This window comes from Protopterus annectens, chromosome 7.part0 (assembly GCF_019279795.1).
Source record: "Protopterus annectens isolate FY-2018-M chromosome 7.part0, PAN1.0, whole genome shotgun sequence".
NCBI lineage: Eukaryota > Metazoa > Chordata > Ceratodontiformes > Protopteridae > Protopterus > Protopterus annectens.
Genome location: NC_056739.1, coordinates 1087465694 through 1087488845, shown reverse-complemented (window position 1 = coordinate 1087488845; position 23152 = coordinate 1087465694). Strand labels below are relative to the sequence as shown.

The 23152-nt window shown below is 41.7% G+C and overlaps 1 protein-coding gene across 13 annotated transcripts in view; it reads right to left on the bottom strand.

Annotated features, from left to right (window-relative positions):
• The window catches only part of NEO1 (neogenin 1), a 2116015-nt gene that overhangs the window by 256992 nt on the left and 1835871 nt on the right, over window positions 1-23152 (bottom strand). For all 13 annotated transcript variants that reach the window (XM_044077666.1, XM_044077665.1, XM_044077664.1 and 10 more), the window contains exons 18-19: window positions 17985-18123; window positions 16266-16373 (exon numbers count right to left, since the gene is read on the bottom strand). In XM_044077666.1, coding sequence (XP_043933601.1) covers window positions 16266-16373; window positions 17985-18123 — 247 coding nt within the window. The remainder of the gene's footprint in view (window positions 1-16265; window positions 16374-17984; window positions 18124-23152) is intronic.

Here is a 23152-nt window from a genome sequence, read left to right as displayed (position 1 = left end):
TTTGGAAAACTCATTGATCTAATCATTCTGAAATCTTGTGACATGTGCCAAACAGTTCAGTGACCTGACAGTGAAGGTTGATGATGCATGAACCCGTTTCTCAAACTTGTCCAATGCCCTGGACTCTGCTTGGGGGGATGGACCATAGAACTCTGTTCAGCAAATTCTTTCTTGGTTACTGTCACTATCACCATAGCATCTCTGGGGAACCCTAGCTCCAGTGGGCCTGATTCCTTTGGTGCAACCAGGTACTTTTCAGGTTTTTTAGGGATTGGCTCAGTGACACATGGATCCTTCCAAGCCCAGTGGGAGACTAGGTCCACCAACCCATCTACTGGGTGGGGGGGGGGGGCTACTCAGCACATAGCTGAGCCAGCCCTGAAAGCCTGAAGAAACACAGACTCCTCGTGGGAGGAGATCAGAATACCAAACACCTTTCTGTCTCAAACGTTTGAGTATTTCACTGAAGAAGACATCCTCAAGTGGTGATCTGGAGGACCTTTCCCTCTCATGGAAGTCTGTCTTCTGTCAGGGATTCCTGTGGGGAATCTAAGTGCCTCCTCTAGCACATATGTTTCCGAGGGGGTTTCCTGGTGGGATGTTTAGGACAGGATTCAGGAATGTGGAGCTGAGTCCTAAATGAAGATTGTTTCAAGGCTTGTACGGGTTGGTTGCCTCAATGGGACAGGATGTCAAAACTCAGAAACCAAAACAAGACAGTTGTTGAAGAGGGATCCGAGGGGGCAAGTGTTTTATCCACAGTGGTGGAAAAAGCTCTCTCTACTACCTCAAAGGAAGAAGACACAGGAGAAACAAGGACTGCCCTGGTAGGAGCACAGGACAGCTTCCCAGAATGACTCAAAGCATCACCATGACTCTGCCTTGAAGCAGAAGTGGAAGCAAGCAGTTCAACACCAAGGCCCTGAGATAAAGGGACAGTTCCAAGGATATCAGAGTCAAACCCAACCCCCCTGTATCCATCACTGATGCTTCGGCTCTGAGATCCTTCTGGCTCTAACAAAGTTGGTACCAAATGAAAAAGACATCAAAAAAGGCGAGGCCTTCAACTCTCATACAGACAAACTTGGAACTGTCGGATCTGACAGCTCCAAAACCAAAGCTCTGAGTGGAGTAGGTGCCAATAGTTGGGTAGGGGCAGGTGGCAGGCTCACAGGTCCGATGGGAGATGGAGACAGTAAAACTCCCAACTGATTCTAGACCCAGGGGAGCTTCCTCATCCATTCTGTCAATATCTGCTTCGGATAGGCTCCTAGACAACCCAAGAGATGACAAGGTATAGGGTGGCCTGGAAGTTCTTTGAGGGGTCTCCTGCAGGAAAGGAGAATGGATTTGAGAGGGTATTACCTCTGGGGTGAAAGTCAAGGAGTAGTGAGCCAGATATTTCAATTCTGACCCTGTCACACACAAAGAGCCAGGTGGATATGAAGGTTTGGAAACCTTTTCAGGTGGAGCCAAACCACAAAATAGAAGAGGGAGAACAATCAAGTGATCATTTCCTAGCCTCTTTGCCCTTAGGTGGTAAATTCCCCTTAGTCTTCCTGGAAAACTTTTTGGAAGGGCGGGGGGGGGGGGGGTTTCCAGAAGAAAATGCAGAAGATTAAGTGTGTAATAAACCCTTGCGTACTAGCTTGTTGTGACATTCAACCAAAGTCTGATAGTTGAACCCCACACAGACTTCACAGTCAATATCCAAATGAGCCACTCCCAGACAATAAACACTCAGAGTGAGCATCGAAAGTAGGGATCTTATGCCCACGGGAACTGCATGTTTGGAAGCCAGTCAACTTGCCAGACATGGTGAAGAACACAGAACCTGTAAAAGAAGAGAAAGATAAGGGGAAAGAGGACTACCTACAATGGTAAAGCAGAGAAGGATTATTAGCAATGGTAAGGAAGAAATATCCATGCTAGGTAACACCAATGAAAGGGGAAAAATACTACCAAGGCACAAGGCCTAAAGTTTAGAAGACAGGACAGAAGAAAAACACCTTTTATATACATATGTATGTACTTATGTATGTGTGTGTGTGTGTGTGTGTGTGTGTGTGTGTGTGTGTATATATATATATATATATATATATATATATATATATATATAAAAACTCCAAAAAAAACAGTTCCAGCACAAGCAGGAGACACGAGCAGCATTAAACTTGAAAATAAGCTTGTTTATTTAGTGATACACATCCCCCATATATATATATATATATATATATATATATATACACACACACACACACACACACAAAGAAAAATGGAGGCAGGAACACGTATTGGTGCATAAATAATAAAAACAAACAGATAAGTAACATTCAAACAAACGATAGGCTGCCCTATTCCTGCAGTTGCTAACCTTCTCACTGATTGTTTTCTGTTTGGTGACTGCTGCTCCTCCCAGAAGGTGCAACCCACACAGTTCGCCCTTTGGGCTCACTCTGCTCCTCTACCCTGCCCCCAAATCCCCCCCCCACTACCTGTACTTTTATAAATCCCCTGACTCCTCCCCACCCAACACCTCTCCAATCACAACACACCTAACCAAACCGTAGATCTACATCACCCCAAACATCCACCACTCCTACAATGCTTTACATAACATCTCTCCCTATAACCCCATTTGCCCTACTAATCTCTCTTTCTCTTGCCTATCTCACATTTTCCCAACCCTTGTCATAACTCTCATACACACTCCACTACATCTTACCATCAACCTCACTTCCCATCCTACTCATCTATCTCACATGAACTCTTTACCTCTAATCCAATCTATTTCTTCAAACCAAAACTGCTCCCAATCCAACCCCCCTGCACTTCCCTCTCAAATGTGGTACCAGAAATTCACTACTCTCACACACCCCAAGCTACCCTTGCCCAACACACTGCCTCCACTCTTCTACTCCACCACATCTCTCTCTCACTAGCCAGCGACATCCACCCCAACCCCGGACCCATCTATCAATAATCTCACCAAACCCTCCACTCAATCCACAAACTCAAAATCCATTTGCCTTACAGCATTTAATGCACAAAGCGTAAAAAACAAAATTCCTAACCTCCATGCCTGGCTCTCTCATAACCACCCCGACATTACCGCCATTTCTGAAATCTGGCTGAAAACCTATATAAAAGATAGCAAAATCCTACCACCAGGTTTCCAAATCATTCACGACAAGAGCCCACAAAAAAGGAGGTGGAGTAGCAATAATCTACCCCACCTCCCATATCATGACTCCCTACTCCAATAAAATACCAACCTTTGCCAATGCTGAAATTATAACAGGTTTACTAAAACTAAACAACCACAAGTCCATATGTATCGCTACCCTCTATATTCCCCCTGGTGATAATATCAAAACTCCTGAAAACATCCTGACCTGGTTCTCCTCTAATATAAAAAATGAAACCTATATACTTGGTGATACCAACATCAACTGGAATACTATTAATTCTGAAGCCCTGTCCCACACAATCAACCTGTACAACTTCTCCCAACTAATACAATCTCCAACCAGACCAAATAAAGATGGTACCATCATTGACTGGATCCTAACAACTCGCCCAAACCTTATCCCCAAAGCCAAAACATTACCTGATCCTCTCAGCAATCATCTACAGGCCTTAGCCAACAGTCTCCCACCTCCACTGCATTAACACCACCACTACATCCAAACCCGCAGCCTCTCCTCTTTCAACCCTCCCTCTACCTTTTCTATGAATGCTTAAAGCATACTGACTGGTCACCTCTAAAAACCCTTCCTCTAGATTCATAGGTTCATAGATTGGTACTAAGCTAACTGCCCTTGCGAGCCATTTTAAGCCTAGCCAATTATCCCTTCTGAGACTCAAACCCTGCAACTTGTGTTTGTAAGGCAAACAACTTAACCATTAGGCCACCTTTCCAACCCTGGATGATGCTGTTTCCTACTTTAACCACTCATTCCTAACCCTTCTCAATCAGCAAGCCCCCCCTCAAACCAAACGCATCAAAACCAATCCCTGCTCATGGTCATCAAAAGATACTAAACTAGCCATGCACCAAAGGGCCAAAAAAATGGAAACAATATCAAAAACATAAAAACCCTAACACCCTCCTAGAGTATAAGTAACTATGAAACTCCAAAAACAGACTGCAAAGCCCACTACTCCAAATTCCAGTCCTTGCACTCAACAAATCCAAAAAAATTCTGGGACTCCATATCATCCATCGTGCATCCTGGCAACAAAAAAACACCCCTGCCCACACCCCAACCTCTCCAACCCCGAAACAGCCATCCAGTTCAACTCATTCTTCATAGACTGCATAACTAAACTATCAGCCTCCTCCCCACCTCCCTCTCCTCCACCACCACCCCAGCCTCCTCCCCACCTCCCTCTCCTCCACCACCACCCCATCCTGCTCCAACCACCACCCCAATCATTAACCTTCCTCCACATCCTTCTGCCTCAAGCACATCCTCTCAAGCACTGAAAAGAGACTTTTCCTCAAACTCAAACCCTGTCGTAATGCACCCAACCTTCCACCCACCTTCCTCAAACAATCTGCAGACAGCATTGCCTATCCCACCTCTATTCTTATAAATAGATCCATACAAGAATCATAAGTTCCTTCTATCTGGGGCCATGCTTGCATCATCCCCCTCCATAAAGGTGGCAAAAATACTGATACCACCAACTTCAGACCTATTGTCATCATTTCCCCTCTTTCTAAAATACTAGAGAAAACAATACAAGCACAAATAATGGCACATCTAACACTAAATCTCCTCTCCCCAAACCAACACGGCTTCCGCCCTGGCCACAGTACCATGACTGCCCTTCTTTCCTTTCTTGAAACCATAAACCTCGAACGCGACTCAGGCAAGTCCACATCCACACTATTCCTAGATCTGTCAAAGGCCTTTGACACCATCTCACATACCCTACTTATATCTCGCCTCTCTCCCACCACCATCGCCTGGTTTTCCAGCTACTTTTCCAACTGCCAACAAGCTGTCCAATGGAAAACTTCAACCTCCCCTTCCCATACCAACAGGTGTCCCACAAGGTTCTCTTCTTGGCTATCTTCTCTTCAACCTATTCATTAACAACTTTCACCAATCCATCCCAGATTCATCTATCATCCAATATGCAGATGACTCAACAATCATCTGCTCAGCCTTCTCCCTCTCCAAGCTCCTAGCAAAAACCCAACTAGTCTTCTCCAAAACAGAAACCTGGATGCAGTCTAACCATCTGGCACTAAATGCAAATAAAACAAAACTAATGTTTTTTTCCCCTACCAAAACCTCCATTGACAAATCCACATTCACCACACAGAGCCAAAACAACACCCTCCTTGAAATTGTTTCCAAAACCAAGCTTCTTGGCATTATTATTGATGAACTAAAATCTGACACCCATATCCTCTCCACAATCAAGATAATCCACCAAAAGTTAGGTCTCCTCTACAGGCACAACCGCTTCCTTTGCCCCTCTACCCGTCAAACTCTTGCATCCACCTTCTTACTCCCCTCCCTTATGTATGGCGCCCCTCTTTTCACCAATCTCCATCTTGGCCTTCGATCCAAACTTGAATCCTGCTACCACCAGATCTCTTAATTTGCAATCAATTCAAAAAACTCATCCCACCACTGCCACTCTCTCCTCACCCTCAACTGGCCTGAACTACTAACTACCTCAGTTTCCTACAAATCATCATTGCCCACAAGCTCATCTTTAAACTCGCCAAATGCCCAGCTCTCGCTGCTTCCTTAAAACCTTACATTCCCAACCGCTCACTCAGATCCAAAAAACAAAATCTCCTTCAGGTCCACAATACTTGCACGACCTCCTGGCCATCTCTTGCTGTCCCACTCCTTAGCTAAACAGTGGAACTCTCTCCCCACATATCTATGCAACATACCTAACCATCAAATTTCAAATCTCAGCTACTCGCTCATCTTTCTTCCAAATGGGAATGTCCTTGCCACGCTCCAACTTAACCCCCGCATTTCCACCTTGCACTGACTCATGCAACTACCTCTACTCTTACTTCATCTCACCCAACACAATCCCTCCCTTACTAAAAACTAATTTTCTCTCTAATATCTATTGTACTATACTCTCGAATCTCAAATATACTATTACCCTCTCCATGCATATTTTCCTAACCTAATGGCTAGTAGCTATATATTTTGAAATGTTAAACCTACAATTGAGTGTATAACAAAAATATTCACTTTATGTAAATGCTGAAATTTTTGTATTGAATTATGTCTTCATTTTTGTAACATCGTGACAAGTCATTTGCAAATATCATGGAGCTTATCTGTAAATGTTTAATTAGCTGTATGAACTATGTCCTTTTGTAACATGTGAAATGTAACTTGCAATTATTGTGGAGCTTTTCTCCCCAGGTGGGGTATATGCCTTACAACCCACCCACAAGTTTAAGAGTCTACAAAAGTCAAGTCTTTTCAGCCACTTTCTTGCACAGCCATATTTCACAAATCTGATTGATACTTTATAGTCTTCCATTTATTCACTAATTTTAGTGTTGGTGGTGGTCTTGTTCTTCTCCATTTTCCAACACAAAACTCTGGTTCAAGTCTAAGGTACTCCTGATTCTTCTAGTCAACTCCAGTGTTTTTTGTTTTTATCCTGTCAAGCACTGGAAAACGTTTTACTGTCAAACTCTCCCTATAAACCTTACTTTCAAAAGAATGAGAAGCAGAGTCCTCTTTCCCTTGCTGGTTCACTTTTTATCGGATAAACCTTTTTATTTCCTCCTTATGCTGTTTTGTATCAAAAAATGACCGGTCCTCCAGGAAAAAATACTCTGAAAACAGCTGGATGCAAAAGCTTGAATCTCACAACTGCATCTTGACATTTGTGACATTCCTTGATTGTTGGGATACAGCTGCTTATCTTCTGTCTGGTGTACAGTAATTAATCATTTTCTACAAACATTCTGCGATCTCCAAATTTTAATACTTTTCCCTTCTGTCATGTTTTGTTGGGATCAACCCCTTTTCTGCTGGTATGATTGCAACTTTACTAATGTAAGTCTTGCTGCTTTCTCGTGGCCAGGTTTGGAGCACACAGTTGATGTGCCCCTTTCAGTTAACAAATCCTGCTACAGAATACCAGTCCAGTTGCTTATTTGTGCTTTCATAAAATTAACATAGTTTGTTCCTTCCAGTTTCTCTGGCACAGCAGAAAATTTAAAGTTTTCCCTGCGCACTCTCTTCCAGTTCTATTTTCTGAAACAGCTCTTCTTGAGAAGCCTCATAATCGGCCAGTTTTTCTTCATTTCAGCCTCTGATTTTTGCAGTTTTGTCAGTTCATCTGAACAGCAAGTTAAAGCTTTTCTATTTTCCAGCCTGATTTTATATGAGTTGATTCCTTCAATGTTTAATTTATCTTAATCATATCTGAGTACATTTAATTTTCCTCTCAATTTCTGGAAGCCATTTCTTTTCTTTTTTAAACAAGAAAAGTACAGTTGTATACATTTAACATAAATGTAGTTGTTAGAGTGTATTCACTGTTACAGTCATTACATTTGTTTATCTGCTTGCAGGTAGCCCTCAGTCGGCCTGATTAACAAAGTCTTGGGTCCTGCATCGGTTGCTGTCCCTTCTTCCATGACGTCAGGTCGTCAGGGGTATAAAACATGCAGCCGACACCATTACATCAGTTTTTCTTGCCCCAGATATCAGGTGCCCCCCTAATGGGAAGCAATTAAATATAAAAGTACAATGATATACATCCAACAAAAAAGCAAATACACCAAAAAGGCTTTTAAGCATAGTAAAGGAAAGTAGAGGTATAGCCAAAAGAAGTTAGGGGGCTGGAAGGAGGGTAACCAGGAATGCAACAGTGAATACACTTGAACATCTATATTTATGGTAAGTGTACACAACTGTACTATGTTATTAGTGTTTCACTGTTGCAGTCATTACATTTGGGTAGATTCCCAAAGCTGTGGTTGGGAGGAGGAATTTAGAGAGCATTAGGGCCAGCTATAAGGCCCTGCAAGACTGCAGTTGCAAAGCCAGCTCTGGATTTAGAGAAAATTGGCAAATGATAATGCTTGGTGAAAGTATGTACAGAACACCAGGTAGCAGCTTCTAGGATGGCCCTGGTAGGGATGTCTCTGAGAAAGGCTATAGAGGTAGATGCAGCCCTGGTGGAGTGAGGTCTGATCCCCTGGGGGATAGGTTTTCCATGGTGCTTATAGCAGAAATGAATGCAATGGCTTATCCATTTAGAAATGGTTTGCTTTGAAATAGCCTTACCCTCTGCCCCTGCAGCAAATATCACCATCAGTTGCTCAGATTTCCTTTGAGGTTTAGTCCTGTCCAAGTAGAATCTAAGTTATCTGTGCACATCTAAGGAATGCAGTATCCATTCCCCTTTATTCTGTGGATTGGGAGAGAAGGTTGGCAAATGAATGGACTGATTAAGAGCCACACTGGATACCACCTTGGGCATGAAGGATGGATTGGTTCTGAGGGACACCCTGTCCACATGAAAGATGATGAAAGGCTCCACTGCCATAAGGGCCTGTAATTCAGATACCCTTCTAGCTGAAGTGATTGCTAAAAGGAAAGCTGTTTTCCAAGAAAGAAATGTTAAGTCTGCAGTAGCAGCTGGCTCGAAAGGAGGAAGAGTAAGTTTCTCCAAGACAAAGTTAAGGTCCCAGGCTGGGGCTGGAGCTCTCCTGGTTGGTCTCAAATGTCTGGCCCCTCTGAGGAACTGCTTGAGCAGTGGATGAGAGAAGAGGGGAGGTTCTGTGTTATAATGAGCTGAAATGGCTGAGGCGTGGATTTTAATGGAGGAAAAAGACAGGCCCTCGTGAAGCATATCAGTTAAGTATTGTAAAATCTGAGGTAAACTGGGTGCTGTTGTTCTCATCCCTAGAGAATGGTTCCAGGCACAGAATCTTTTCCATTTTTCAGCATAGGATTTTCTAGTACTAGGCCTCCTTGCCTCTAAAATGATATCCATCACATTACTGAGGGATGGTAAAGGAGAGATTATGTAATTAGCCAGGCTGCAAGGTTCAGTGTTAGAAGCTGAGGGTGCAGAATCTGGTTCTCCTGATGAGACAACAGGGAAGGAGCCTGAGGCAGGTGTCATGGGGATAACCGTGACACACTGTGCAGGAGGGGGTACCAGTTTTGGCACTGCCAGTCTGGAGCAATCAAAATCATCCTTGGTTTGTCCCGTTTGATTTTTAGTAGTACTTTGGAGAGCAGAGGCAGAGGGGGGAAGGCATAGACTGATAGGTTTCCAGCTGAAGGACAGAGCATCCACTTTCCAGGCTTGTTTGTAGGGAGTCCTTGTGCAGAATTTGTCCAAAAAGTGTTCTGGGGAGAGGCACACCGGTCTATATCTGGGCTCCCCCACTTGCTTGTCAACATGTTGAAAATCCTTGGTTCCAGTTTCCACTCGTGTGGGTCCATGAGGTTTCTGCTTAGTCTGTCTGCCAGTGTATTCAATTTTCCTGGCAGGAATTGAGCTTGTAGGTGCACCTGGTAGCTCAAGGCTGTGTTCCACAATGCCATGGCTAGTCTGCAGAGGGGGTAAGAATGTGTACCCCCCCTGCTTGTTTATGTACCACATAACAGTGGTGTTGTCCGTCTTTACCATTAGTTGTCCTGGAAGAATGTGGTCCTTGAAGGCTGTCAGAGCATTCTGTACAGCTAACATTTCTTTTTGATTGATATGCAGGTGCATTTGACTTGGGTTCCATTTGCCCAGAATGCACTTCCCTGCCAGGTGAGCCCCCCATGCATAGTCTGATACATCTGTTGTTAGGGTTTGGGTGGCAGGGGGTGGTGTGAAAGGCAGTCCTTTGTTTTGGTGACAGGCCTCTGCCCACCAAAGGAACTCTAGGCGTAGCAAGATATGATAGGAATCATTGTTTCTAGATCCTGAGAATGTTGACACCATAGGCTTTTTAGATACCACTGTAGTTTCCTCATATGGAATTAGAAGAATGCAGGAGGCCATGAACCCCAAGGCTTGCAGTATTTGTCTTGCAGATAGCAGGGTTTTGGTGGCCACTTGTTTGAAGTAGGTTGTCAAATGAATTTGTTTCTCTGGCGTGAGGTAAGCCACCTGGGAAATTGTATTCAAGCTTGTTCCCAGGAATACAATTTGTTGACAGGGTACCAGGTGTGATTTGTTTTCGTTTATGATGTACCCCAGACAAGTTAGAACCCTCTGTACAAAGGCCAGATGATTCAAAAGTATGTCCTGGCTTTCTGCCTGAATTAGACAATCGTCCAGGTATGGGTATATCTGAATACTTTTTTGCCTGCAAAATGCAATAACTGGAGCTAGGCACTTTGTGAATACCCTGGGCGCAGTAGATAAGCCAAAGGGCAGTGCAGAGAACTGATAGTGCTTGTAGCCTCTGCTTTGAAGCATAGGTATCTTCTGCAAGATTCCATGATTGGGATGTGCAGGTATGCTTCTTTTAAATCTAGTGTTGCCAACCAGGCATCTTTGCCTAGCATAGGAAGTAATTGGTGAAGAGTCAGCATCTTGAATTTTGGAATCTGCAAAAAGGTGTTCAGAGTAGACAGGTCCAGGATAGGACACCATGAATTGTCTTTTCTGGGTACCAGGAAAAGTCTTGAGTAGAAACCTTGTCCCTTTTCCTCTTCTGGTACCAGTTAAATAGCCCCCATGCTTAAGAGAGAAAGTACTTGTTTTTGGGCCACTGCCCACTGATTTGGGAGTAGGTCCGGCCACCCGCTTGGTGTTGTCAAAGAGTGGATGTGAAATCTGTACCCCTGGGACACTATATTTAAAACCTATTTGTCCTGGGTAATGAGTTCAATTCTTTGCATGAAGAGCAATCTTTCCCCCCAAAGGGGAAGTCAGTTGACAAGTGCTTGGAAATTTTAAAAGGAAGCCATTGAGACAGTTTACCATAGGGGGGAGTCTTATTATTCCCAGATTTGGAAGTAGAGGCCCCCACTGCTTAGTTATGTGTGTCCCCGGGACTGAAACCTGGGTTTTTTTTTTGCTGTGTCTGGGTTTGGCTTGAGAAGACCTGGAAGGGGCTGGAAAGGACCATTTCTTAGAGGGCCAGTGCCTACTAAATCTAGGAGGCTGAACTTGTAAAAAATCTTTAACAGTTTGCATAGATTTAGCTTTATCTTCCATCTTTTTAAGAACATCCCTCAGCCTTGTTGCCAAACAGGTGGTCCTGATTTAAAAGAGCATCCAACAATTTAGCTTTAACATGATCAGGCAAAGATTGCTCCTTAAGCCAAGCATGCCTTCTGAGCACAGACCCAGTAACAGCAGCCCTGCAAGAGACCTCTAATGAATCAAAACCACATTGCAAAGTATGTTTTCCAACTTGTTCAGCAGAATGCATTAAATCCTGTGATTCTTTATTTTCCACACAGTCAGGAATCAACATAATTTTCTGTTTAAGCAGTCCAATAATATGTTGCTGATACTTTAACATATGAAACTGTCAGTTTGAAGCCCTAATGGCCAAGGTTGCAGAAGTGTAAACCTTTTTACCCCATCTATCCATTGCCCTGGAGTCTCCATCAGAAGGGGTAGGATTTTTAGCAGTAGAAGCGTTAATGCCCTTGGGCCCCTGTGAAATAGTCTCTGGATCTGCAATAGGATTTTTAAAAAAAGAACTTGTGGGACTCAGGGACGCTGTAGTATCTGTCAGGTTTTCTGGGAGCAGAAGGGCAGGGAACCAGGGGCCAAACTAGATTCCGAAAAAGCATCATCAACAATGTCTAGTATAGGAGGAATATCTAAAGGCCTACGCTGAGGTAGGAGAAGGAACTCCCTAAGCCTCTTTTTTGAATCAGAAAAATCATGGCTTTCCCAGTGGAAATGTTCCCTTAGAGTATGCAAGGTTTCCCCAAAAGAAAAATCCTCAGGAGGGGAAGCAGAGGGAATGGAGTCCTCTGCATCAGAATCTTCATAAGTCGATAAGGGCAAATCCAGATCATCAGAAGAATCTGAAAAAAAACAGAATCCTGTTCAGAAGATTCATAATCAACTTCAGTCCTAGGCCTCTTAGAAGGGGGGGGGGGGGTTGGCTACCCCTGATTAGAGTTATTACACCTTAAGCCATTCTTATCATTTGTTTCTTAGGCATAGAGGCCTGAGCATGTGGCCTGGGCATCGTTTTTTTAGGCATGGATCGAGTTAGGCCGAAGTAAAGAAGGAGGCGTTGGTTTAATATGCAAGTCCATAGGCCTGAATACACCCTCAGAATCCGGTGCCTGCACAGTGGCTCTGGACCCATCCAAGGTAGAGACATCCATGGGTTCCATAGTTGAAGCATCTCGCAGCATACCGGACTCCAAATGGGTCTCAGTAGAGGCCTGCGAATCAGAAGTAGTGGGTATCAGGGGCTGCAAAAGCGCCTCACTGAGTACCGGTGAACAGGCGACTGGCTTAGGAGAAGCGTTGTCGGCAGTTTTGGACCTTGGCGGCCTGTCTCTGTCTTTATCTTTGTGTTTTTTTGGAATCCCGGTAGTCGGATGGCTAACCAACGACATTTCTGGATAATTAAACCGAGAACCGAAATATTTAGAGGCAAAAATATACCAACGACAGATAGTGCGCTGATTAAATAAAACACAAAAAGGACAGCAAGGTATGTCATGGTCTAGGCAAGGAATACAGTATGAATGAAAATCTTTATGAGGTATTTGCTTTCCACAAGTAATGCAATTATTAACTTTTACTGACATCGGTAAGGAGCAAGAAAAAGTTTCCACAACGGGGTACTTAGCTTTAGTTGAAGACTTCGGTTCTGAAATTCGAAAACAAAAATTTCAGGAGTCGGCCGACCGGCACTTGCAAACTGCTTCTGCTTTGAGCCCCACATGGCAAGAAAGACTGATGTAATGGCGTTGGCTGCATGTTTTATACCCCTGACGACCTGACGTCATGGAAGAAGGGACAGCAACCAATGCAGGACCTAAGACTTTGTTAATCAGGCCGACTGAGGGCTACCTGCAAGCAGATAACCCAAATGTAATGACTGCATCAGTGAAACACGAAGAACATCATCTTTATTAAAAATTCACTTATGGCATAGGCAATCATATATTTATATAAATGAAAACAGACCATATTGGCAATCTTTGTTGCAAGCATTATATGTCACACACCATATTGACAATTTTAGTTGCAAACATTATGTATCACTTATAATCTACCCAATCACTGTCAAACATTACATAGCCCATTTAAATTCTGCCATTTTGATCCTCATTCCTCCCCTGTATGTACTGGTCCCCACAATTCCCATTTTCAATATAATTTGTTCCTACCCTTTTCTAAAGATCCCAATTCCAGTGGTTTTATCTCCGTTACTATATTCACTAATTCTAGTACAGCTGGTTTAGACTTTGATTTCCATTTTCTAGTAATTGCCTTTTGGCAGCCACCATAATTAGTCTCAGCAAGGCCTTATTATGTCTAAGCAATTCTGATTCTGTATCATAGCTCAGATAAATCATTTCCCTAGATAAACACATTTTCTCACCCAGTATCTCCGACAGAGTGGTCTGTAGGGCATCCTTAAAGTCTACCCTCTGAGGAGAACCATAATAACCATACAGAATATTACATTCATAAAGTAACAGAAAGTATTCTAAGAACTAAGCCAACACAGCAGTGGAGAAAGGAGATTCTGACAATAGGGATGACTGCAATTAGGGACACTGACAATAGGCAAGAGGGGCTGGAATTTATTAGAGAAAACTGGCAAAGGAACCAAAGTATTGGAAGCAAATAACTAGAGAGGGAAACGTAACAGAATGGGAAGACACCAATAATTTACTTGGACTGCAGATTAAATACTGCCTTCCCTATCAAGGATTGACATCAGAGTATAGGCAAAGAGAAAGAAATAGAGGGTCCTAAATGAAAGACCAGCACTGGTAGAGCTTTTAGAAGAAACTAGAACAGAAGCTACTGTTAAAAAAGGAATAATTTGTCCAGTGTATACAATATTGCATGATAACTATAAGAATCAATCAAAGGAGGTTAGAAAGGATTGGGAAGAGAGATTGGATAAGCAATTCACAAAGAAACAATGGGGGGAATATATGTATGTCACCCAAATATGCAACAAAATCTAGAAGATTTAGGATTTTTTGCTTGGAAATGTTTAAAGCCTTTTCGTGAAACAAAGCTGAAGCTTGAGCTGCTTTTGCTGAACAACTGTAGAATCCTTCCCAGACCATGTTTTCTCTTTACCATTTCTTGCTGATTTACTTTCAGATTTTCAAAACTACTACTTTGCTGGCATCTAGGTATTGCACTTACTAGCCTCTAACTGAATTTTACGCAAAAAAAAAAGTTCCAATGGCACTCCTTTTTCTTGGTTTCTGTTTTCACACTGGGAGAGCTAAAGTTACGCTGTTCAACAGTATGGAACCATCTTGGAAGTCCAACTACAGAAATTATTGTTGTATAGAAACCAAATTGTCTCGACACAGCAAGGTCCTGTTAATTTTAATGCTGTTGCCAGCCAAAAAAGCAAGTACTGTAAAATGGAAATCCCAAGCTACACTAACCGTAACAAATTTTTAATGCTGCAAAAGAGATAAAAAGAACTGGAAGAGGAATATTTAGAAAACTGAAGGTATAAACTATGCATCAATAAATGGAATATGTTGGGACAATACATACAGAATAATACTCGTGAAGAATGATATTATAAAGAAGGCAGAATTTACACAATCTATGCAAAACTGAATTAAATCAAAAATCGTATCTGTACAATGTGTAATAAACTGTCATGGCTTTTTTGTTTATAACTGAAGGTGTACTTGTATCACTATGCAATGTGTGACGGTAATAATAAAATGTTTTCAAAAGTATAATGTGATCTCTTATGCAGTGGATACTCTCTATTCAAAGTGAATTTGCCTTGTTATGCAAATGTCCATTTGCTCAGCAAGAGACAATCGGACAGCTAGTCTATTCTAGTGATCTACCACATGCAGGATCCATGATTTGCTTTCTGACATCATCCATACCATCAACAACCAACTCGCACATGTTGGTTTAAAATTTAGTTGTACATATTTGCACAAATGTTCATACAGTGCTACCTTCTGCACTACTGAATGTATTTTGACTGCTGGTACCGGATAGCATTTTGACAGTAATCCATATTTAGTCTTTATAATTAGGGCAACTTCTTTTATGCGTTATATTACATAACTAATGTATTTAGTTAAGATGGCACCAAACTTACAGCAAGAGGCAGCAGTCGGCATTGAGTGGTAACAATCAGCAGTGATGTGTGGTAATAATGAGTTTATCGTGAAGCATATGATATATCCAGTGGTCCTTTTGCTGGGATGTCACCACTTGAAATGTGCCAATCTCAGCTTTATATCCATTTTATATGGCAAGCCCCTCTATGGTTGGTTTTACACACACACATTCTCTCTTTCTCTCTCTCCACCCACCACATATCGCAGAAAAAAAAAAGTCAATCAGAATTATCCAGTCTCAACTCCAATCAACTTCTCACCCCCGCCAAAGGCTCTTATACAATACCATCACTGGTCTGAAACGCACAACACACCACTATATGTTACTTGTACTTTTAAAGCTTCCCAACCCCTACTCATATACTCCCATAACTATCCATCACACAGCCTTTGGTAATAGCAAATCCTACCTACATCTCAGTATTCGGCACCTTCAATAGCATCTATGCGTTTTCTACACTCCGCAACCTTCTGTAAACTCACACTGTAGTCTAAGCTCTACCATTTGTTACCTGAATGTTTTTCTCTCAAGAACTAATTTTTCTACAAAATACAGACACAGAAGCATTATACATGCACCTAATACAAATGTTTGCCTTCTAACTGCTAAAAATATGTTTATGTTGGTTTCTGTGTTACCTGTTCTGTAAACGCTGCTGCATACAAATCCTTATTCTTCATTTCTGTATGACTCTCTTAAGCATGTTTGCATTTACCTTCAAGACAACTTTATTATTTTCTGTTGTATTTGTACTTCTGCATGAAATATAATAGGGCTTTTCCTATGGAGTTAAAACTGGTTTTCCCTAGTTGGACCTTAGCAGCAGCAACACAAGCAAATAAACAAATCAACCATTTATAGTTTCTGTACTGGCAATTGGGAGGTCTCAAGCACTGCTCTGTACAGAAAATGTTTCTTCCTTCCTCTTCTTCAGAACCACAACTTAGTAGGAGTATCCCCTTGCTCACCTGTAATTTTACCATTGGCTTCAGATGGGGGTTGCCAGTTCACAATAATAACCTTGGGCTTTCCTTCTTTGCTCACTACAGTCACATCCTTTGGTGGAGAAGTTGGAACTGAAAAAAGAAAAAAAAAAGTCATTTTTGACCTCTGAACATCACAGAAACCTAAACAAATAATGGAAGTTTTTAGTGCTTCCATCGACTTCATTTCAGATTGCACCACACACAAGTGATGAAATATATCTTACACATACTACTGCTTTTAACCGGGACAGAGGAAACACTGGATAAAACTGTCAAACATGGCTAAATTACTTAACCTGTGAAAATCCAAAGAGACACAAGGTATTACGGACTTATGAAGCTTCTTAACATACAGCAGTACACAGCGATGACACCACTAACTGACATCAAGGCAGCTTTACATCTGCAGCTATTTCACTGGTTAAGCCATGCATCTCATACTTGTGAATTGTCACTCAAGTGCAACGAACATCGATATAACAGCATATAAAATATTAAGAACATTTGCTTTTGTGTATCATTTTGTCAGCATTACATCTAACGTTTAACTTCTACAGCTAAAAGAAAAGGCCAATGCACCGTTTACAAAGAATATGAGGAAAAACAAATTGTTGTGCAAGTAACCTATTGACAACCATTTTCTACACAAGATGGAGGTTCTCTAGGAATGACACCCACCAACCACTTACATGTGCACTGCAGTGTTACACTGAAGTTTTCAATGGCTATGTATCATGTTCAATCTGTTATGGAAGTCCAAGGTGGCCACTTGAGGGCAAAAGCCATAAAATGATGGGAAAAGTTAAGATTGTCTTAGCATTCAAGACTGATACAAGGCTAACCAGCTGAGCGAGGGTGCTTGTAAAGTCCAAAAGAGGTACAGGGCTGAAAAGTTATGAAACTATTCCAAAAAGGAAAGACTCAAAAGAAATTTAGTAAATGAAAATTCACAGTGGTAACAATAGGCAAATGAAAAGTGCTACCTGAGTGGGAAACATCAAATAACCATACTGATACATTTTAACAGGGAATGTGATGTGCTCTGTTGCAAGTGCAGTGGTTACAAGTGGAAGAGGCACCATGGGAGAGTGGGATACGCAACACAGCCAAGTACAAGGTTCCAAAGATCCCAGACTTCTATATCAACTGGATCAATGCAGGAAAAAATGGTTGGCTTACATTCAAAGTGTATTTAGTGTCTGTAGTGTGCACTTTGGGGGAGGGGACCTGTCTGCCATAATAGCTTCTCATATTCAGATTTCTTGGTAAATTTACATTAGCAACACATTATTAGTATAAATGAGTCAGAAAAGACAGTGACACTCAAATAGCAGAGAATGTAGCGACACAGAGAAAGTCAAAGGTTCATTGAGCAAATACTGTTATAACCCTAGCTAACCAGTATAAACATCTTATGCCACCAAATATGCTGTTAGAGAAACGCCAACGTGAGTGGAGAAAAGTGGAGTAAGAATTACTTGGCTGTATGCAGAATGCATGTGCCGCATGCTTTTTAAGATATACATCATTTATATTTTTCATAAGCATCTATGACATGCTTTAACTCAGAATGGCATAGAAAGTCTGAAAATATTCAAGACTGTACAAATAAAATCAGAGTTTAAAAAAATAAGAAATTGTCCTTATCAAATGGATTTGGCATTAACTTGACTACTGAAAATGCTGAATTCATGAACTTACTTGATTCAAAAGTGGTCCCATGAGTGGTCATACTCCAAGTGCTTGACCTTCGACCTTTAGTTACCATCACTGAAAACTCATACAATGTGTTGGGCTTCAGGCCAGTTACCAAGTAATTCAAAGTAGTTGTGTTGGCAGTCTAAACGAGAAGGAAGGCAACTTTCACTGTGATTTGTCATAAAAAAAATAAATCTCAGCTCGAATTTTACTAAGCAACATATCAAATACACACAGCAATTTCTGTGAGCTCATATTTACAACACAAAGGGTTTCTGATGCATTGCACAGACTCTGATGATTTGATTTAAAACAAAACTGTTCACTCTTTAATCACTCAAAGAAAGAGACTTTATGCTTAGGACTTTCAATTCTTCATGACTACAGCATTAAAAAAATACATAGTTTTATTACCATACAGCCTGATCATCTGTAATATTCTCTGTAAAAATGGCAACTAAGGGTCTGTGCCACAGGTATCAAGACCACCAGCTTTCCCAAACAGTTCTATGGCAGAAAAGAATTTTCATGTATATGCAAACATATGTAGTAGTGACAGGTCCAATCCTGTCAACAGGGTGAGCAAAAATAACGTTCTGCTTGTATAAAAAATAGCTACTATAATAAAGGCCATAAAAATGTGGACACATTTTAGGTAATAAGTTAACATGCCCATTTTGTGAAACTTTTTAAAAGGACAGATGCATTTAATTACATTTTAATTTCCCTTAAGGCCTTAGCTGCACTTTCTGCTTAAGAAAATAAATCATCATCTGTGCATATTAGTATCTCTACTACAGCATAGTGTGACATTACACAAATATATTTATATTGTATAATAGAAAGCATCTAAAAAGCAACTCTGTATGCACTACAAATGTCCTCTGTAATAAAGAAATGTATAGCAGACAATTTAATATATTCATGTTTGTGTAACATTTTAAATGCTGCCATAATGGAACTAATCGACTTCAATCAGCATTGCTACACGGAGAAATCCATCACACTCACTTACACAGTATATTCAAAAAAAACCATGGCTTACAGGTTAAGTGCAAAGGCTTAATAGGAACAAGACAAAATGCATCCAAGGTCAAATTTTAAACCTCCCACTGAATACACAAGTCGGACAGGAATGTCTTCCAATACCCCTGGCTCAAATGTCATGTCCAAACAAGAAGCAATGATGTTGCTGTTTGGGAAATTACTAATTACAGTTGTTTAATTAGTGAACAATTCTAAAGCAATCAGTTAACTAACTAAATTAGCACTTCGACAAAAACTTGCCTTTTAATTATTCATCAGTTGGTGACAGTTTCTGGCCCCTATGTTCAAACTCCTCCCCTCACTTCCATAATGCCACACACTTCCTTTTCTTCTCTTGATGTTATTTACCAGGGTGGTGGTTGAATGGGTTTTCCAAGGTTCAAGCGTCAATTTGATTTAACATGCATTTTCCTCTGCAATAGGTACTCATTTTCTCTCTCTTTTTGACAAGACTGATACCTTTATTTAACTTTTGTTAGTATTTAGCCTTCTAAGATACATATTTTTCTATTTTTTCTTGTTTAGTCCTCTTCTGCTCATGCCTAGGCTGACCACTGACCCAGGCCCTTTCAGCTGTCACCAAGGGATAGCCCTCGTAACAGTGTCCTTCAATCCACACCCTAGACAGGGATTTTAGGGCCACAGATCATGTAGGGAAGGGCATCTATGATTCACATTACTCTCCATCTGAGCCTTGAATTATCTGACCCCTACAACCTGCTTGCAAAGGGAGTTAGCTGAGAAAACAGCAGATACATTGAAGCTGCTGCCCTATAGTGACCTACAACAGCAGTTCTAGCATTTCTTCACTCTTCATGCAATTTATCCATAAAGCAGTAGACAGAGCAGCAGGGTCTGGCAAACCATGTGGAGGCATACCTAGCTATGGCTTTAAAGATCTGCAGAGAACTTCAAGGCATCCTTCATCAATGCCTCACATGAAGGGTTTTCGTTATTTGGACCCCACCCCAAGTGAAAGGCACGCTGCTCAAGAGCGAAACAAAAAAGTAAAATGCCTGTGGCTGTGGGAGTAAAATTCTCCAAGCCTCAATGGAAGTCTACCAGGAACCAGAAGAGTGGAAAGAATATGTGGTTTCAAAAATCTGAACAAGCACCCTTTTAAAAATATTTCAACAGTGACATCTTGAAAGGATGTGCACAAGAGGCAGAGGGGGTCTGCAGAACCAGGGATTCCATAGGCCTCCCTTCGAGAAATAATGACAGAACCCCAGAGGTCTTTCCAAACTGTCCACCTATGGAGGCAGGCAGGAGTCATGTCTTCTTCCATCACACAAGGCAGAGAGAGATCAAAGAGACAACAAGAGGCTACTTAATCCCATTCTTCTCCCCTTCACAAACTGGCTACCTTCTGCATGTCTCTCCCCATCAAAAAAGTGAAGGCCAAAACAGAGACGGCAAGCATCCTAGAAACTTAGGTCCAAACAGACCAGAGAGGAACCAGAGTTTATTTGAAATTCTTGGACATCAAATCTGTTCTACATTTAAGTGGTCTAAAACTCCTGTGCACATAAAACCAAGTTCCAAATAGTCATGGGTGCAGCCCATCCTTTCTTAAGACCCTAAGAGTATAGTAGACTGTTGATTCCCACAACTCAGCTGATCCCTCTCTCCCAGACATGTCATAATCATCTTCAAGGACTCCCCACTGTAATTTGGCAGAAGGCTCCCCCTTTCACTCTTCCCCTTTCCATGGTCACAGCCACCACAGAACCATCAGCCACAGAGAGGGAGGGTGCTGCTTACAGCAGGCAGTGTAATGGATGTGGACAGACCATGAGGCAATCTTGCACAAAATGTACAGGAAATGAGAGTGATCCTCTTCTCAGTGGAGCCTCTACAGGACCACCTTCCCCATGGTGCAACTGCCATCCACTTTGACAATACAGTAGTATTGTGACAAACACAAACAAGGGGAGAACCGGGTTCTATCATTTCTCATGGGAGGCCATGATGTCCTGGGAATGGTCAATCAGCTCACATTATTTTCAGACAGCACAGGACATTCCTAGTCAGGCTAAAATTCTAGCTGGCAGGTTCAGCAAATGTTTAATGATGCCACACAAATGGTCTCTCGGTCAGATGATGTGCAAGCTCTTCTGCTGTTGGGCAGAGCCTGGCTGCGATCCATTTGTTTCAATGACCAGTTCCAAGAACAGCAACTTTTGAAATGTACTGTTCAATAATGTTCCCCCTTCCCCATTGTGCTGTAGTCCATTAAAGAATACTGGGATTACATTATGCAGTTTCCTCATACCCATTAATACTACCACAACTCCTGAAAGCCAAAATGTGGAAGGCCAGAGTAAAGGCAAGAATAATTCTCACAGCAATGTTTTGGTCGTGACAAGCAGGGTTCCCGTTGCAGCCTTATCAACTGAAAAGTACACTTCCTCTGCAGCCTCATCCAGGTCATCTGAAATCAACCTTCTAGCAACTTTCTCAAGCTAACTGCATTTGGAGATCCAAATCCTCAGTGCATCCCAAAAATCTTATACTATAAAAGCACATAAAAAATGGAAAATATTTTCCCTCTGAGACGCTCAGCAAGGAAAAGGACCCTTTACAGCTTTCAATCTAATCATAGAAGTTTTGGCCAATACCTTTGATAAGGGATCCACTTTAAAGATGCACCTAGCAGCTATCTTGAATTTCCACCATGGGTTTTACTCATCAACACTAGTACTCACAAAAGGTATGCAAAGCATTTTTCTTCTGAGACAACCTCTCTAAGACCTACATGGATCCAACATGGACAATATCTCCTGTACTAATCTAGTCTGAGCAAATGAAACAAAAATCTGATCCAATGTATGGAGTATTCTTTCTCCACAATATTTGAGTTTAAGAAAGAAAATGGGGAGACAGTTTGGCTTAAAAGTAAAGTCAGATACCATTTCAGGCATAAAAGAAGGATCAGTTCTGAAAGAAACCCTGTCCCTGTGTTAAATGAGATAGAGCTAACTCACCATAACAGCTTACAACTCAGATACCCTTCTTTCAGAGGTCAGAGAGAGCACTAAAGCTGGTTTCCATGTCAAGAACCTCAAACCAACCAGGTTAGCTATTTCAACTTGAGTAAGCGTTAGCTTCTCTAACACAAAATTATGATCCCAAGGAGGGGCTATCAGTTTTCCTGCAGTCTGCTTATGCAAAACCCTTTGCAAAAACATGTTGACACAAGAAAGAATGCACTGAAAGAAGAGGATCCACGGGCAGACATGGTGAAATGACTGATAAATGGACCTTGATAGTGAAATAAGAAATATCATAGGATAGCAGCATACACAAATATTGTAAAACCAGAGAACATATAGTCCTGAATGGGTGCCAGTTATGTTGTTGGCACCAACTAGAAAACCTTCTCCATTTGCTAATAAATGAATTTCTAGTAGCAGGCTTTCTTGCCTCCATCAGTATTCTGTTGCATGTCCTCAGTAAACAGGTGCCTAAAGGAAATTAAGACCCTATTGTCTAGGAAGTCAATTGAGGTCAGTTGGTTTGGTGGTGTATCAAACACCCCTTTTCTTGTATGAGTAGATAGAGTCTATGAAGAAGCTTGTGATAACTGCCCTCGGCTATTTCCAAAAGAAAAGAGAACCATGGCAGCCTGGTTCAGAAGGGAATCAACCACAATGACCTAAATCTTCAAAACTAACTAGGACATTAGTGGAAATAGCAGAAAAAGCCTATGGGATCATTCTTGTCCAAGGAAAAAAAAAAGGCATTTGTCTTCCCAGGCCTTCTTGCATGGAGTCCTGGAGCAGCTGATTGTTCAGACAGGAGGCAGAGGTCTACCTGAATTCCCCACAGATGGATCAAATCTTGGAAGACCACCTGATCTACTTTCCATTTGTGAGGGTCTGCCCTTGTCCTGCTCAGCTTGTCTGCTGCACAGTTTGTTATGACGGAATGTGGGATGCCTGTAGAGTGAGACTGTGCTGTGAAATTATATCCAGAGCTAACATGGCTAGTCTGCAGATGGGGTATGACCAAGTCCCCCTTGCTTGTTGAGGTACTCATCACTGTGGTACTACTTGCAACAACATGAAGAGTTCCCAGGGACGTAAGATGATTCAGAGTTTTGAGTGACTTGATCAGGGCAA